At 38.2% G+C, this 14,610-nt stretch overlaps 1 protein-coding gene and 2 long non-coding RNA genes across 3 annotated transcripts; all 3 read left to right on the forward strand.

Annotated features, from left to right (window-relative positions):
- The first annotated feature begins 326 nt into the window (after positions 1 to 326).
- Positions 327 to 1,487, forward strand: LOC133711612 (uncharacterized). The gene is made up of 3 exons (XM_062137714.1): positions 327 to 565; positions 659 to 806; positions 867 to 1,487. Exons 1-3 carry the CDS (start codon positions 327 to 329, stop codon positions 1,485 to 1,487), a joined length of 1,008 nt encoding a protein of 335 aa, XP_061993698.1.
- A 776-nt stretch (positions 1,488 to 2,263) lies between these two features.
- Positions 2,264 to 3,095, forward strand: LOC133708734 (uncharacterized). Its single transcript, XR_009846019.1, has 3 exons — positions 2,264 to 2,651; positions 2,743 to 2,926; positions 2,998 to 3,095. It is a non-coding gene; the product is annotated as an uncharacterized LOC133708734 (long non-coding RNA).
- Positions 3,096 to 12,466: 9,371 nt separating this feature from the next.
- LOC133708178 (uncharacterized) lies at positions 12,467 to 14,379 on the forward strand. The gene is made up of 2 exons (XR_009845643.1): positions 12,467 to 12,912; positions 14,207 to 14,379. It is a non-coding gene; the product is annotated as an uncharacterized LOC133708178 (long non-coding RNA).
- Positions 14,380 to 14,610: the final 231 nt, after the last annotated feature.

Here is a 14,610-nt window from a genome sequence, read left to right on the forward strand (position 1 = left end):
TGTTTTCCTTTTATTTACGTAAAATCTAAAAATCCCCAAAACATTTATTTTTCTTTTCTTCTTCTATTTTCGATTGCTTCTTCTCTTCTTTCCCCTTTTCTGCGTTTTTCTTTTAGTTAGTCTCTTTGTTTGTTTGATTTGTGTTTTAGTTAGTTTGTTTTTATTTTGTGTGATTCATTTGTTACCCTCAATCCCCGGCTTGAACGATCCTTGCTTACTCTATATTGCTAACGACTACATTTTGCAGGGTTAAGTTGAGCGCTTAATTTTAGCGTATCAATTTTTGCAACAACCACTTGATGGAATTTCAGTTCATCTGCACTAGCATGAAGCCTCAAGTAGCTGATGAGCATATTTTGAAGTTGAAAGCCTTCCCATTTTCGTTGGCTGACAAGGCAAAACAATGGCTCTACGAGTTGCCTAGTGGACGAATTACATCTTGGGGAGACATGATGAAGGCGTTTCTTGAGAAGTATTTTCCTACATCTCGCATCATCATGCTTAGGAAGAAGATAAGTGGCATCCAACAAGGGCAGGATGAGTCCTACGCAGAATACTATGAGAGGTTCAAGTCTCTTATCACTCAATGCCCTTAACATGGCATGAAGGATGAGACCTTGCTCACTTGCTTTTATGATGGTCTCACCCCTTTGGAAAGAGATATGCTAGATGCAGCTTCTGGTGGATCTTTTGTTGACAAGGAGCCTGCGGCTGGAATGATCCTTATTGAGAATAGGGCCTTGAATCAACAACAATATGGAAGCTCTAGGTCCAAGACCACCACCACACGTGAAAGGGTCCATGAGGTAAGTACTTTAGCTCAATTGGAAGAAAAAATTAACAAACTTACTACTCTTGTGTCTCAGGGAGCACAAGGACAAGTCATGGTGTGTGGAGTATGTTCTATGCAAGGGCATGTATCTGATCAATGCCCTCAACTCATGGAAAGTGGAGGACAAGAAGGTGTCAACGCCATAGGCTTCCAACAAGGGTACCAACGTCCTAGGAATGATCCATACTCGAATACTTACAATCCTGGATGGAGGGATCACCCTAACTTTTGTTGGAAGGACAATGACAACGTTCAAAATGCACCTCAAGGATTCCAACCACGTCCTCAAGGCTTTTATCAAAAGCCCCAACCTCCTAACCCTACTCCTTTTAATTCGAACTTTAATTCCAATGCTTCTTCTTCTTCTAATGATGAGTTGATTCGAACCCTAACTAAATCTACTCAAGCTTTGATTGCAGGTCAAACTCACCATGGGAATCAGATCAATGCAATATCTACGGATGTCAATGAGATGAAGAAGCAGATGAGTCAAGTTGTGGAGTTTATGGGTAAGTTTCATGAGCAAGGAAAGCTACCAAGTGGTACCATCCCAAATCCTCACTTTGAGCAAGCCAAATTCGTCACTACAAGGAGTGGTAAGACCCTTGTAGATCCTCCAACGCCTCCCAAGAAGGTCTCAACACTAGGCCAATAACATCAATATACAACACTTTTTACACAACGAATTTTTTTTTTCTGTTGTGTGATGAAGGAAAGTGAATCATACAACACATTTAAGAAACTTTCGTCGTATAAGGTCGTTAAAATTCAAAAGTTCTTAGTTAGAAACTCATTGCACAATACTTATAAGAAAGGTATGTTGTGTGAATGGAAAAAAAATAAGAGGCACATTTCCCTCCTATTTCTGCTCAAACTTCCCTCCTCTATAGTACAACAGTCTATTTGTATCTGTTGTATGAGTGTAGCTTGCAAAATGTCATACAACAGTTTTTTACTTTGTGTTGTCCAAATGAGGAGGATATATTGGGAAGGTTTAGATGTATCCCAGAATGACATTCATTTCCCCCAAAGCGAACAAATTTTGATTGAAATGTAGGTTACATATATGTACTCCTACAACGTAATTCCTTATTTGTGTTGTCTGAATGAAAAACGCCTATGGCTAGCGCCAAAAGTGATACTTTGATTGCACATAAGCGGGAATTTTCCCTCTTTGCTCCCTCATCTCAATTTTAATATGTAAATAATCAGACAACATAACTTGATTTATGTGTTGTCTGAGTCACGGACACAAAATAAAAGAACCAAATGCGCGCCTTTGACAAATTAATTAGGGCTAGCTAGCTACCTTCTCTATTATGAGATTCTCTCACTCCCACTTAAAGCTGTTTCAACACTTTGACAAAAACTCTCCCTTTTCTTCGTGCCAGCACCCAAACTCTCCCTCTTCAAAATTTCATTCGAGCCAAACAACCATCACTCACCCAATACTGAAATTGGTCTCTTTGAATCACCCAATACTAAAGGGAAATCTTGGATTGGGAATCCGGGTCTTCAATTTCGAAACCCAATTAGGTCATTCTCTCTTTCTCGCTCGTCTTCTCCGGCACGACACCAACAACTTGTCTTCTTCCCTATAACAATCATCATTTCTCACTTCCTGTCTCAACTCTCACCTTCTTCACCTCTACAACACAACGGAGGAGAGAGAAAGCACGCAGATGAGAAAGAATTCGAGGAGAGAGAAAACAGATCTGGGATTTCTCTCTCCTCCATTGCTAACGATGCTGGGTATGGGTAGAGCTCCTAGTAGCGGAACCTCTCTTTTCAATCATCAAGTTCTCTCTTGACCTCGCTGGTAACCTCTCTTTTCAATCTGTTTATTTTCAAATCTTTAAATCTGTGGGTTATTCTCTGGTTTTAAAGAAAGTGATTTAAATGGTTATTAGCATCGCCGCAGTGGCAGTGGGAAAACGCCACCGCCTGCGCCGTCGCCTGATTCGCCACCGTCGCCGCTATGCATCCCCTCGACGTTGTGTGCACCAGGTTTCAAGTTAATGAGGTCGAATCTTCAATCTTCTGACTTGCAATAACACTGGGACGCTATCTTCACCATTGCTCGATATATTGGAGGTAAAGTTAAATCCGTGCTTCACCTCCTGGGTTTTTGATGATTTACTGCTTCATATTTCTTTCTGTTACAGGGACTGAGAGGATCTATGCCTCTATGGAGGCTTCTCTCCTGCTGTGATCGGTTCTACTCTATGGAGGTTTATATTTCTTCATGTTTGAGAGCCCCAGTATGTTCTTGATTCTCTAACCTTTTCATTTCCCTTTTCTTGAATTAGGATTTTTATTATATGAGTCTTTTTCTTTTTGGTGGTTTCTTGAGATCTCTGTTTGTTAAATGTTAGATTAGTAATTATGCTCTTGAATATAAAGAATTTGTTGGAGAGAGAAAGGGAAAGACGTTTGTGACTCTTGATATTGAACCCAAATTGGATTTGGTAGAAAAATTGTGGTTATTTGGTTTAAAATCATGACCTGTTTTGTTGGAATTGGTTAGTGGAACTATACAATTGCATTAATCTGTTTGTTTGGTGGCTTCTTGAAATCTCTGTTTTTAAATGTTCCTTGAGTATATTGGGCGTCAGAAAAGAAGCTTATGAGTCTTGAAATTGCAGCCAAATTGAATTTGGTAGAACTGTTGTAATTATTTGATTTTGTAATACTAAGCTGTTTAAGATTGGTGAATAAATGAACTGGTTTTGTTTTTATGTTGAGATTTTGATGCAGGTGACGAGATGAAAAACCCACACATTGTGCTGCTTTCGGTTTCGCTGCCGGAAACTGTGTTCTTGAGTGGGCTTCCTGCTGGGGCTATAGAGGCTATAAAGGCTGCGTATGGATCAGTAGTGCAGATTCTTGACCCACATCGAGATAGCAGGTTTAATCTTACATTGAAGCTCAATCTCTCTAAAATTCCTACAGATGAAGGTTCAACGAGTTCCTTTTCTAAGGTCAGTCATTATAAGCTTGCTATATTGCCATGAAGATGCTGAAACATTGTAGGACAGTGTCAAAGTCAGTGAATGCAATCAACATTTCTCGCTTGTTATGTATATGAGTATATTGGGTAGAATGATGAATTTTCGGAGAGGTTTTCTTCAACTGTTTTTGGTACTGTTGTTGAGCTTTTTGGATTGCTTGCTTCTCGTATAAAACCCGCCTAGTTCTTTCTCGTTATTTGGATTGGTTTAGATGATCTTTTAGTGGATTATAGTCTTTTAGGCGTCCCTTTGTTATCCATGTTCCAGATTATGTATTTTTCCGTTTGATTTTGTATTTTGGCTGAGTTTCTAATATTTTGTCTTGTCATGTTTTTTTTGTTTGATGTTGATGATGTGTAGAGTACAAACATGCTCTTTTGGTAAAGATTGCATCTGTAAGGGAAGTGGTGCTAGGAGCTCCATTGAGAGTAATTCTGAAGCAGCCTGCTTTGAGGACTTTTGCTTCCGAGTTCCGATGTTGATCCACTTGTTGCTCTTGTGCATCGGCCAAAGGAATCCTTTTTCCTTATTCCTCAGGTAAAGTTACATATTATGATGAATCCTATCTGTTTTCTGTATTCTCTGGTTTAGCTACTTAGGAGGACAATACTTGAAAAATTTGCTGGTAAATTTTTATAATTGCCTGATTGTTCTATTTTATCCATTCTGGGTGACCTGTATTCATTAATGGTTTAGGTTTTCTTCTGGTTTCTTTAAGTTTATCAGTTCTGCAATTGTATGTGTTGTTGCAATTCTATAAGTTCATCAGTTTACCACTTCTTCTGGTTTGTTTTTCTTTCTGTCTTTTATATGTGTTGTTGCAGTTCTATATTCATTGTGGATGTTGAGTATTATCAGTTTACCACATTCTGTGAGATCTCCAATACCAGGATATAAAGGGTCAAATTTCTGGTAAGTTTTTGCAGAATGTATAAAATTTTGCTAGGATGCATCTTAAAGTTGTTTTTGGACATTTGTATTTTCTTTTGCTTCAGCTAATAACAGAGGTTGTGGACTTAACTAACATAGTAGTATCACTTTGAAAGTCCCAATTGTGCGTACATGTACAGATTAAAGTTCTATATTAATCCAGCCTATCCTCTTGCTTTTGCAGATAACTGAGATCCTCAAGCTAGTAAGAAGGCTTTACAGACTCATTCTAGATTCTGCAAAAGAGGGAAAATATTGATGGACGCACCATTTTCTGCGTCTGCTAGCATATAGTATTCACATGCAGCAGCTGCTCGTATTTTTGTCAATAATCATATTAATTTTTGATGGTTTATTGATATTGATAATGGCATGGCACTAGAATGCTATCTTGTTTTGGAATAATTTGTATCAGTTTTGGATATCCCAAGTAGATGGGCATGTATTAGAATACTTTTTTTTCTTTTAATGTTGGCTTGGATGATTGAGAAATGCTCCCTTTTAACATTTGATATATATAGAATGGGTTGGATTACTCATTTGATGGTTTGTAATGTGTTTTCTTTCCAATTGATTGCGTTCATTAGGTAAAATTGAGCATTATTGTGCACAAAATATAGAAAATGAAAATGATTGTACAGCAGTTTTATTTTGCGGCAATTCAACATTGTTTGAATACACAAAATTAGGCCATTCACACAATGCATTCATTATAATCACACAACGGTAAAAACTAAACTCTATTGTCCAAAACCAATTCACACAACAAGCATATTGCAAAACTGAAGTGTGATGGTATATCAGACGATGGTGAAATTAAAAAAACTGTTGTCTGACTAGGCTTTCCAACAACAGTTTTGGAACAAGTTCTGTTGTCTGAAGGATGCACATGCCACACACAGCATGACTGCGCGGCAACTGTGGCTGCCATCTGCTGAGAGAAGGCACAACACTTTTAACAAATAAGTGTTGACTGTTTGTGTTTCACACAACGGGTTTCCACCGTTGTGCCATTTTTCATCACACAACGCTCCGATACACAACGGAGATCGTCCAAATCACACAACGAATTTGGTCCGTTGTCTGTTAGCTTTTTTGGCCTAGTGCAACGTCCATAATAGAGGAGGAGGATGACCCTGCAACGTCTAAGGCTCAAGTGACGTCTCCATCTTCAAATGCAAAACCGAAACCTCAAGGACAAGTTTCTAACTCTTTCAATTCGGTTATTGCTAATCCATCTTCTTCTCCTTTGCCTTTCCCAAGCAGATATGCTAAGTCCAAGAAGGATGAGGCCGAAAAGGCCATCTTGGAGACTTTTAAGAAGGTGCAAATCAACATCCCTCTCCTTGAGGCCATCAAGCAAATTCCTAAGTATGCCAAGTTTTTGAAGGAACTTTGCACCACAAGGAGACAAAACCGTGAGAAGGAAGTGGTGAAGGTAAGTGAGAATGTCTCAGCTATGCTTCAACGCAGAATGCCTGAAAAGTGTAAGGATCCAGGGAGTTTTTCTATCCCTTGTGTTATTGGAACAAGTAGATTCGAAAATGCCATGCTAGACTTAGGTGCTTCTATCAATGTCATGCCTTATTCTGTTTATGAAACTCTAGGTCTAGGTGAGCTTAAACATGATAATGTTATTATTCAGTTGGCAGATCGATCTAATGCATACCCCAAGGGGTTAGTTGAGGATGTACTTGTGCAGGTTGGTGAGCTAATCTTTCCAGCTGACTTCTATGTCCTTGAGATGGAGGAGTCCCCTAAGAATGGAACGCCATTGTTGCTAGGCCGCCCCTTCATGAGGACGGCTAGGACTAAAATTGATGTCTATTCTGGCTCATTAACAATGGAGTTCGATGGTGAAATTATTGGCTTCAACATCTTTGAAGCAATGAGGTATCCTTTGGTTGATTTTTCATCATGTTTTTCTATTGATATACTTGATGAACTTGCACAGAAATTTATGGAGATGATGAACGAGGATACTTTGGTTTCAACCATTACCAATAGTGTGGGAATAATGAAGGATGACACAACCATCCCTAAGGAGGAGCTCACCGCCATTCATAGTGATTCCATAATGGAACATGTTGCTCTTCTTGAGGCAACACCAATTGAGCTAGGTAATGTTTCTTCTGTGTTTATTTCTCCCTCTACTAATAAACCTTTACCTTCAGTGATTCAGGCACCTACTTTAGAACTTAAGCAATTACCGGATCACTTGAAGTATGCTTACTTGGGGGAAAACGAAACATTACCTGTCATCATTTCATCATCCCTGACGTCACCTCAAGAGGGTAGATTAGTGGAGATGCTTAAGCAACACAAGACTGCAATTGGTTGGACTTTAGCGGATATCAGAGGAATTAGCCCTACCACTTGTGTGCATCGGATTTTGCTTGAGGAGGGAGCCAAGCCAACTAGGGAGGCTCAAAGAAGTTTGAACCCACCTATGATGGAAGTTGTGAAGAAGGAAGTCATCAAGCTTCTTGATTGTGGCGTCATCTACCCTATCTCGGATTCTAAGTGGGTGTCACCAGTTCAAGTTGTGTCAAAGAAGTCTGGGATAACTGTTGTGAAGAATGCAGAGAATGAGTTAGTGCGTCAAAGGACTGTGACTGGACATCGAGTTTGCATAGACTATAGGAAGCTCAACGCCACCACTAGGAAGGATCACTTCCCTTTGCCATTCATTGATCAAATGCTTGAGCGGTTAGCTGGTCATGAGTTCTATTGCTTCTTGGATGGGTATTCTTGATACAACCAAATCGCCATTGCTAATGAGGACCAAGAGAAAACAACATTCACATGCCCCTTTGGGACGTTTGCCTACAGAAGGATGCCCTTTGGACTTTGCAACGCTCCAGGTACGTTTCAAAGATGCATGCTTTAAGGTACCTTATGTCAAAGAAGGAGGCAAAACCAAGGCTAATTCGTTGGATACTCTTGCTTCAAGAGTTTGATGTGGAGATCAAGGACAAGAAGGGCTCTGAAAACGTTGTGGCTGATCACTTGAGCAGGTTAGTGAGTGAAGAAGCCGCCATACCTTTAGTGGAGATGTTTCCGGATGAACAACTCTTCGGAATCCAGGTAAGTGAACCTTGGTATGCAGATATTGTTAATTACTTGGTGTCTAAAACGTTTCCTAGTGCTATGTTAAGTGTTCAACGTGATAAACTTAAGAATATGGCTAGATTATATGTCTGGGATGATCCTTACTTGTGGAAATTTTGTTCTGATCAATTGATAAGGAGATGTATGCCTAATAATGAACAAAGAGCTATACTTGAGTTTTGTCATGCTAAACATTGTGGTGGTCACTTTGGCTCTAATAGAACTGCTAGGAAGGTGTTGGAATCCGGTTTTTATTGGCCTAATTTGTTTAAAGATTCAAATGAATTCTGTATGACATGTGATAGATGCCAAAGAACTGGAAATTTAGGACCTAAGGATCAAATGCCTATGAATTTTGTGCTAGTTGTCGAAATTTTTGATGTTTGGGGTATTGATTTTATGGGTCCTTTTCCTTCATCTAGTGGTTTTCTTTTTATTCTCTTGGCTGTTGATTATGTTTCTAAGTGGGTGGAAGCGAAAGCCACCAGGACTAATGATTCTAAGGTTGTTGCAGAGTTTATAAAGTCTAACATTTTTAGTAGGCTTGGCATGCCTCGAGCAATCATTAGTGATGGAGGTTCTCACTTTTGCAACAAGACCATTGAGGCTTTGCTTAAGAAGTACAACGTTACTCATAAGGTTTCCACACCTTATCATCCTCAAACAAGTGGACAAGCAGAAGTTTCAAATAGGGAGATTAAGAGGATACTTGAGAAAACTGTGGGACCTTCAAGGAAGGATTGGAGCCAACGTTTGGAGGATGCATTGTGGGCATATAGGACCGCTTTTAAAACGCCAATTGGTATGTCACCATTTCGGTTAGTATATGGCAAAGCATGTCACTTACCCGTGGAGTTGGAGCATAGAGCTTGGTGGGCCATGAGGAACTTCAACATGGACTTGGATGAGGCTGGACTTCATAGGAAGTTGCAACTCAATGAGCTTGAGGAAATTCGAAATGATGCCTATGATAGTGCACGGATTTACAAGGAAAAGACAAAGGCTTTCCATGATAAGATGATTCGTGGAAAGGCCTTTGTAGTTGGTCAAAAAGTTCTTTTATTTCATTATAGATTAAGGCTTTTTCCTGGTAAGTTGCGTTCTAGATGGGTTGGTCCTTTTATTGTTACTAATGTTTTTCCTCATGGTGCTATACAGATAAAAAGTCCAACAACTGGAGCTGAATTCAAGGTGAATGGCCATCGTCTAAAGCCTTACTATGAGGCGTTTGTGGAGCACACTGTGGAGGATGTACCCCTCCAAGAGGCGCCACCAACTAAAGAATAAATGGAGGTACAAGTCTAGGCTGAAAGACTTTAAACATTAAGCGCTGCATGGGAGGCAACCGATTTCATCTGTAGCTGTGGAGGAACCATCAACGCAGATTTGCTTTCTTGAACTCTTCCCTTCTCTTTTAATTTCGTACACTTTGTTTTTATTTTAGGATTTGTTGCGTTAACTCTTATGCAATGCTTGATTGATGCTTTGTATGCTTTATACTTGTTTATACATTGAGGACAATGCATGATTTAAGTGTGGGGGAAGGGTATAACATTTCACTTTGTTTCACTTAGCTAGTTTTTGTGGTTATAAAAAAAAGAAAACAAAATAAAAAAATCGGAAAATACAGAAAAATAAAAAAATTTGCGTTAACTTTGTTTAGGTTTTATACTTGTGTTCTTTGTTTGTTTGTTTTATTTATTGTAAGAGTCAAAATGAATTTTGGGAAACTATCTTCTTCATCGTAGGCGTACCCTAGTAGGATGTGATGTCTAAGGTCTAGTTCGGATCCTAGAAGTGCTGACAAAGGGTCTCGTCCCCTGTCAATCAAGTGAGCTGAGCTCCGCCAAAATCGATCCCCTCTTCACCTGGTCATGTCTCAACGGAATTACCGAAAGGAGAAGGGAAATAACCCTAAGTCCAAACGTTTTTGTTATGTTTTTTGCGTCACTTTTGTGTGTTGTTTTTGTTTTGTTTTGTGATCGAGTCTTAGGATGCCCTTTTAACTGTCTAGGATGTGCTTATATCTCTGAAATTAAGGCTAAAAGAGGATCACAAAATTGAGATAATGTGTGATGATATTCTTTGGTTAATTATGATTTATGAAAAGCATATGAATGTGTAGTAGATATGGTGCATGCGTAACTTTGGTACAGAATATGAACATGTGGATGATAAGTTGTGATTCATAATAAACCCTTGTGAGAATTTGAGCCATGTGCCCTTTCTTTGTGAGTGATTAACGAAAAATGATTATACTCTTATTTTCTTGGCGATGATTTGTTGATCTCATTATTCTTTCATTTTGATTGACTACATGCCATAGCTCTTTAATGGACTAGAGAATGCTAGAATTCACTGTTATGCTTGTTGAGACGTTTATGATCAATATATGGCCCTGATTCTGGAAAGGATAAAGGTACTTACTTAGGATTTTCACCACCATTGCCAAATATAGCCTGTGTCCCCATTTGTGCCCGTCGTGGGACCCCCCTAGTTTAACCATTTTGAGCCTACATTGAGCCTTTTCTTTCATCACCCTCAAAATTCCTTAACCCTTAACCTTAGTATAGTTATATCCATACCCTTTGTTCTAAAGACTTAGTGGAGCATATTTTCGAGACTTTGCTTGAAGTTTTGGCGTCAAGGATGAATTTTGAAGGCATGAAGAAGTTCAAGTGTGGGGGTAGACTTGTCCATATGAATATTTGTATGTAATTGCCGAAAAAGAAAAAAAAAAAAAAAAATCGAAAAAAAGAAAGAAAGAATGTTTTTCGGCAATTAAAAGAAAACAAATGTGTGTTATTGTTTATGTTTTATGGATTTTAGTCCCCTATACTTAGTGGATTTGGAGTTTGTTTTTAATTGAAGGCCCATTGTTGAAAAATTTGGTCTTTGTCCTGTTCACACTTGTTCAAAAGAAGGTTAGAATGAAGTTTGGGCCCAACATGATGACACTTGGCCCTTTTATAAGCCTTGGAGGATACATAACGTTTTGCAAGCTTGGTGGATTTCGAAGAAAGTGGTCTTTCTACATCTACAAGTGCTCTACTAGGTTTTTAGGATACTTTGTAATTTTCCTATCCCTTCGTTTCTTTTAACCTTAAGCCTTGGCCCCATTACACCCTTAATTGTAAGACCTCTTTGATCCTTAAGATGGGACAGCCTTTGATGTGGAGATGAGTTATAACTGTTGAACTTATGGCTTGGGTTCATTCGTGCATGTAGTTGATATCTTTCATGAGATCTTTGAAAAGAAAATATATATGCTTTCGTTTCTTATGTATGTGATCTACTTTGTAATCTTTCACATAACATTGAGTGATAAGCTTTTAAGCATGAGCCTTGAATCTGAGAGAAGAAAAAGTGATATATCTATGTGAGGTTGAATCATGACTTGTTTGAAATGTGTTGAGCTAAACCATCACCACTGTTTACTCCCAAGTCTTACATGCTTATATGTGGATTATGTTTTGTAATTAACTCTCGAATATCTTGAAGATGTGATGCTTGGTTAAGTGCTAATCTTGGTGACTTGAAAATATGAGATTGCTGAGACAATATGTTAAAGGGCTTAGAAGTCATTGTGTTTGTAACGTTTGTATCTTTGTTTTTGGTTTTGATTTTCGGTTGTGTCTTGAATTTGTCTAAGTGTTTTACGTTTTTGAGTCTTTGTGTTTTAGTGTTTTTTCGTTTTTCTATACTCAGTCTTTTCGTTAGTTCTTTGTTTTGTTTCTTAGTCTTTTTGGTTTGTTATGTTGATTTTGCTAAGGGACTAGCAAAAGCTAAGTGTGGGGGAATTTGATAGGAGCATAATATGCGACGTTTATAATGTTTAAACCCTATATTTTGCTAAGTTATTTCCTTTATCTTGATCAATTTAACTTAGTTAGTGTTTTACAGGTGTAAATGCAGTCTCAAAGTCCAAAAGTGACTAAGGAAGGCACAAGTGGCGCAGAAATGGAAAGAAATGAAGAAATGGAAGTTTTCCCAGTTTGACTAGGAAAAGGAATTCCAGTTGGAGTAGGAGTCTGAAGCTGACTTGGACTAGGAGTTCTACTTGGACAAGGAAACCCAATTCTACTCAGATAAGGAATACTAGTGTGACAAGGAGTCCATGTTGGATAAGGATTACTCAAGAAGGTTCCGGAAGAGTGTAGAAGCATCTCGGAAAAGAAAGCTGTATTCAACTAGGAAACCTACTTGCATATGGAGTTCTACTCATACTAGGAGAGCCTTGGAGCGTTCATGAAGAATCTAGAAGTCTCAAGAAGATCATATGTCGTGCACATGGAAGAGCAATACACTTTGGATTCGGTTTTGAGAGAAATATGGAGTTGGAATTCGAAGTGGAAAAGGATTGGAATTTTCGTGAGATTCTTGAAGGTTCTAGGGAGTTCTTGACGTTTCATTCTTCAATAAGGCGTGGAAGACATGTGAGAGGCATGTGATGTGAAGGAAAACCGAGTTGGACTTAGGCCCAGTTTGGGATTGATTCCCAACCTGCTTTTGAGCCTAAAAGTGATTTTGGGCCTAAATTTACCAAACACCATGTATGTCCTAAAGCTGATTTTGACGGAATCAATTCTCCGAAAAGCTAGTTTCTGAGAAGCAGCAAATTGCTGCTTTGCAAAATTGCTTCTGCGGAACCTCTCCGAAAAAACACGGAGGGTTTAAATGAAACTTTTGAACTGTCTATTTTGTCCTCATTCTTTCCTAAAAATCACACTGAACCCAGCAGCCTTATCTCTTCCTTTCATTGCAGATGCGATTGTTCCCTCTCTATCGTTCTCCTCTGCTGCTCCTTTCTTTGCCGTCAAATCCCTAACCCTAATCCTCATCGGCACAAATTGGGAGAGAAGCCCTCTACGTCTCCTCCCTTCGTCTCTGAGAAGCATCATCAAAAATACGAGAAGAGCTATTTCTGATTGTCTTCCCATCCTTCCCTCTCTACGGTCAACTATTCAAGCATTCTTCTGGTCTTCTTCAAAAACTTGGTAGTGCAGCATCGTTCTCCAATTCTAAAAGGTAAAACCTCATACCAACTCTTTTACAGAACTATCTTTAGCTGGTTTTAGATTTGAGATTTTTGTTCTTAGATCTGTTTGGTAGATTTTGGGCGTATGCTCTGATCTATTGAAAACCATTGTTCTTCGATCTCTTGATGCATGTTTTGAATTATTAGATTGTCATAAATCATTTTGCTACGATCCCCATGTGTCAAAAACTGGATATGGATGCTCCAAACCATTTATCAGATTGGTGGTTGTCTGTGTGTCACTTTGGTTGCATCTTACCTTTCTCAAAAGCACGTTTCATTTTAATTCAACTTAGATGGAATGAGGCTGTGTCATAATCTGAGTGCTATTTGATAAGGCCAATTTCTGCACAAGGAAGATCTTCATCTTATTGTCACTGACGCATTGACATTTTGATTCAAAAAGCAATGATGGGGTCCTTATTAGGAGGAAGCCTTTCCCTTTTTGGCTGGGAGTCAGTTTGAACCAGATTGTATATATGTGTTTGTTTCATGTGAACCACTACTAGAATACCAGATGAAAGAAACGATTACAAATAGAGAAAGAATATTAATTTATTAGTCTTTTGATTACTTTCATTTTGTAGGCCATTTGAGCTTGACTATTGTTCTCACAATCAATGATCTTTCTCACGATATGAGCTCGACAAAGACACAACACATGAATGCATGGCACGAGTATGAACATATATATGCCACAATTTGTGTAAACCTTAAAAGCAAAGCAATAGAGTATTTCAAAGACCATTCCGAATAACAGTTTCATAAATAAAAATTAATCCGATCAATTAATATTTAGTTAACTTTTCTATATTTGTTTTTATAAAGTTGTAAGAAAAATACATTAAAATTTGCAGATTCGTACCATCATTTTTGGGGTTTACCATTATCTTTTTGGCTAACTGGGATACCATCATTTTTGAACTGAAGAATATATAGCTTTCCCCATTTTTGTGTTTACTGCTGTTTCTTTTGTGGGGTGGGTTTCTATTTTTGGCTTGTTGTAATCAATAATCATGAAATCAAACTGGTAAACCACTAATGACTCTGTTAAAATGAGTAATGGCTATGTTATTTTTTCTTTTTTCTTTTTTTGGTTACCTTGCTAGCAATGAATAGCCTGTATTTGGAGTCTAATGTTTACTTTGTATGTTAATTTTTAGCAGGCAGTACTCGGGTGTAATATATTGATCTCTGTGTCATTGGATTGGTTTGGAATGTTCTTCTTTCATCACAGATTGATATGTATATTGGGACTGATGTTGTTTTCCTATATAATATCAGGTCATGCTGAAGATCAAGTCTGATATATGATAGTGCAGCAATTTGAGAGTTTGAAGAGGAGGCAGTAGTGTGTACTTTTTAGTTCTCATTTGGTTCCCTTTAAGATATGTTTACAGTACTTTTGTAAAACGGTAAATCATGAAGTTTGTAGTTTTTCATAATTGAGACCTTAATCCATGTGCCTTGTGCTATTTTTTTTTTTTCCCTTGTATTGCTTGGTTCTCATATCTATGGTTGTTCAGGTGCTCTTTGACCAATAAAGAGCAGCAGAGATGGTAATGGGAAAATAATAAACCTTCAAATGTGATAGAAGGGCTGCTGAATTGGAAAAATTTACATACATTAAAGAAATGTTGTTTTGATTACTAAGCTATGTTGACTGACCTAAACATAGGAAATGGCTA

This window comes from Rosa rugosa, chromosome 5 (genome assembly GCF_958449725.1).
Source record: "Rosa rugosa chromosome 5, drRosRugo1.1, whole genome shotgun sequence".
NCBI classification, from domain to species: Eukaryota; Viridiplantae; Streptophyta; class Magnoliopsida; order Rosales; family Rosaceae; genus Rosa; species Rosa rugosa.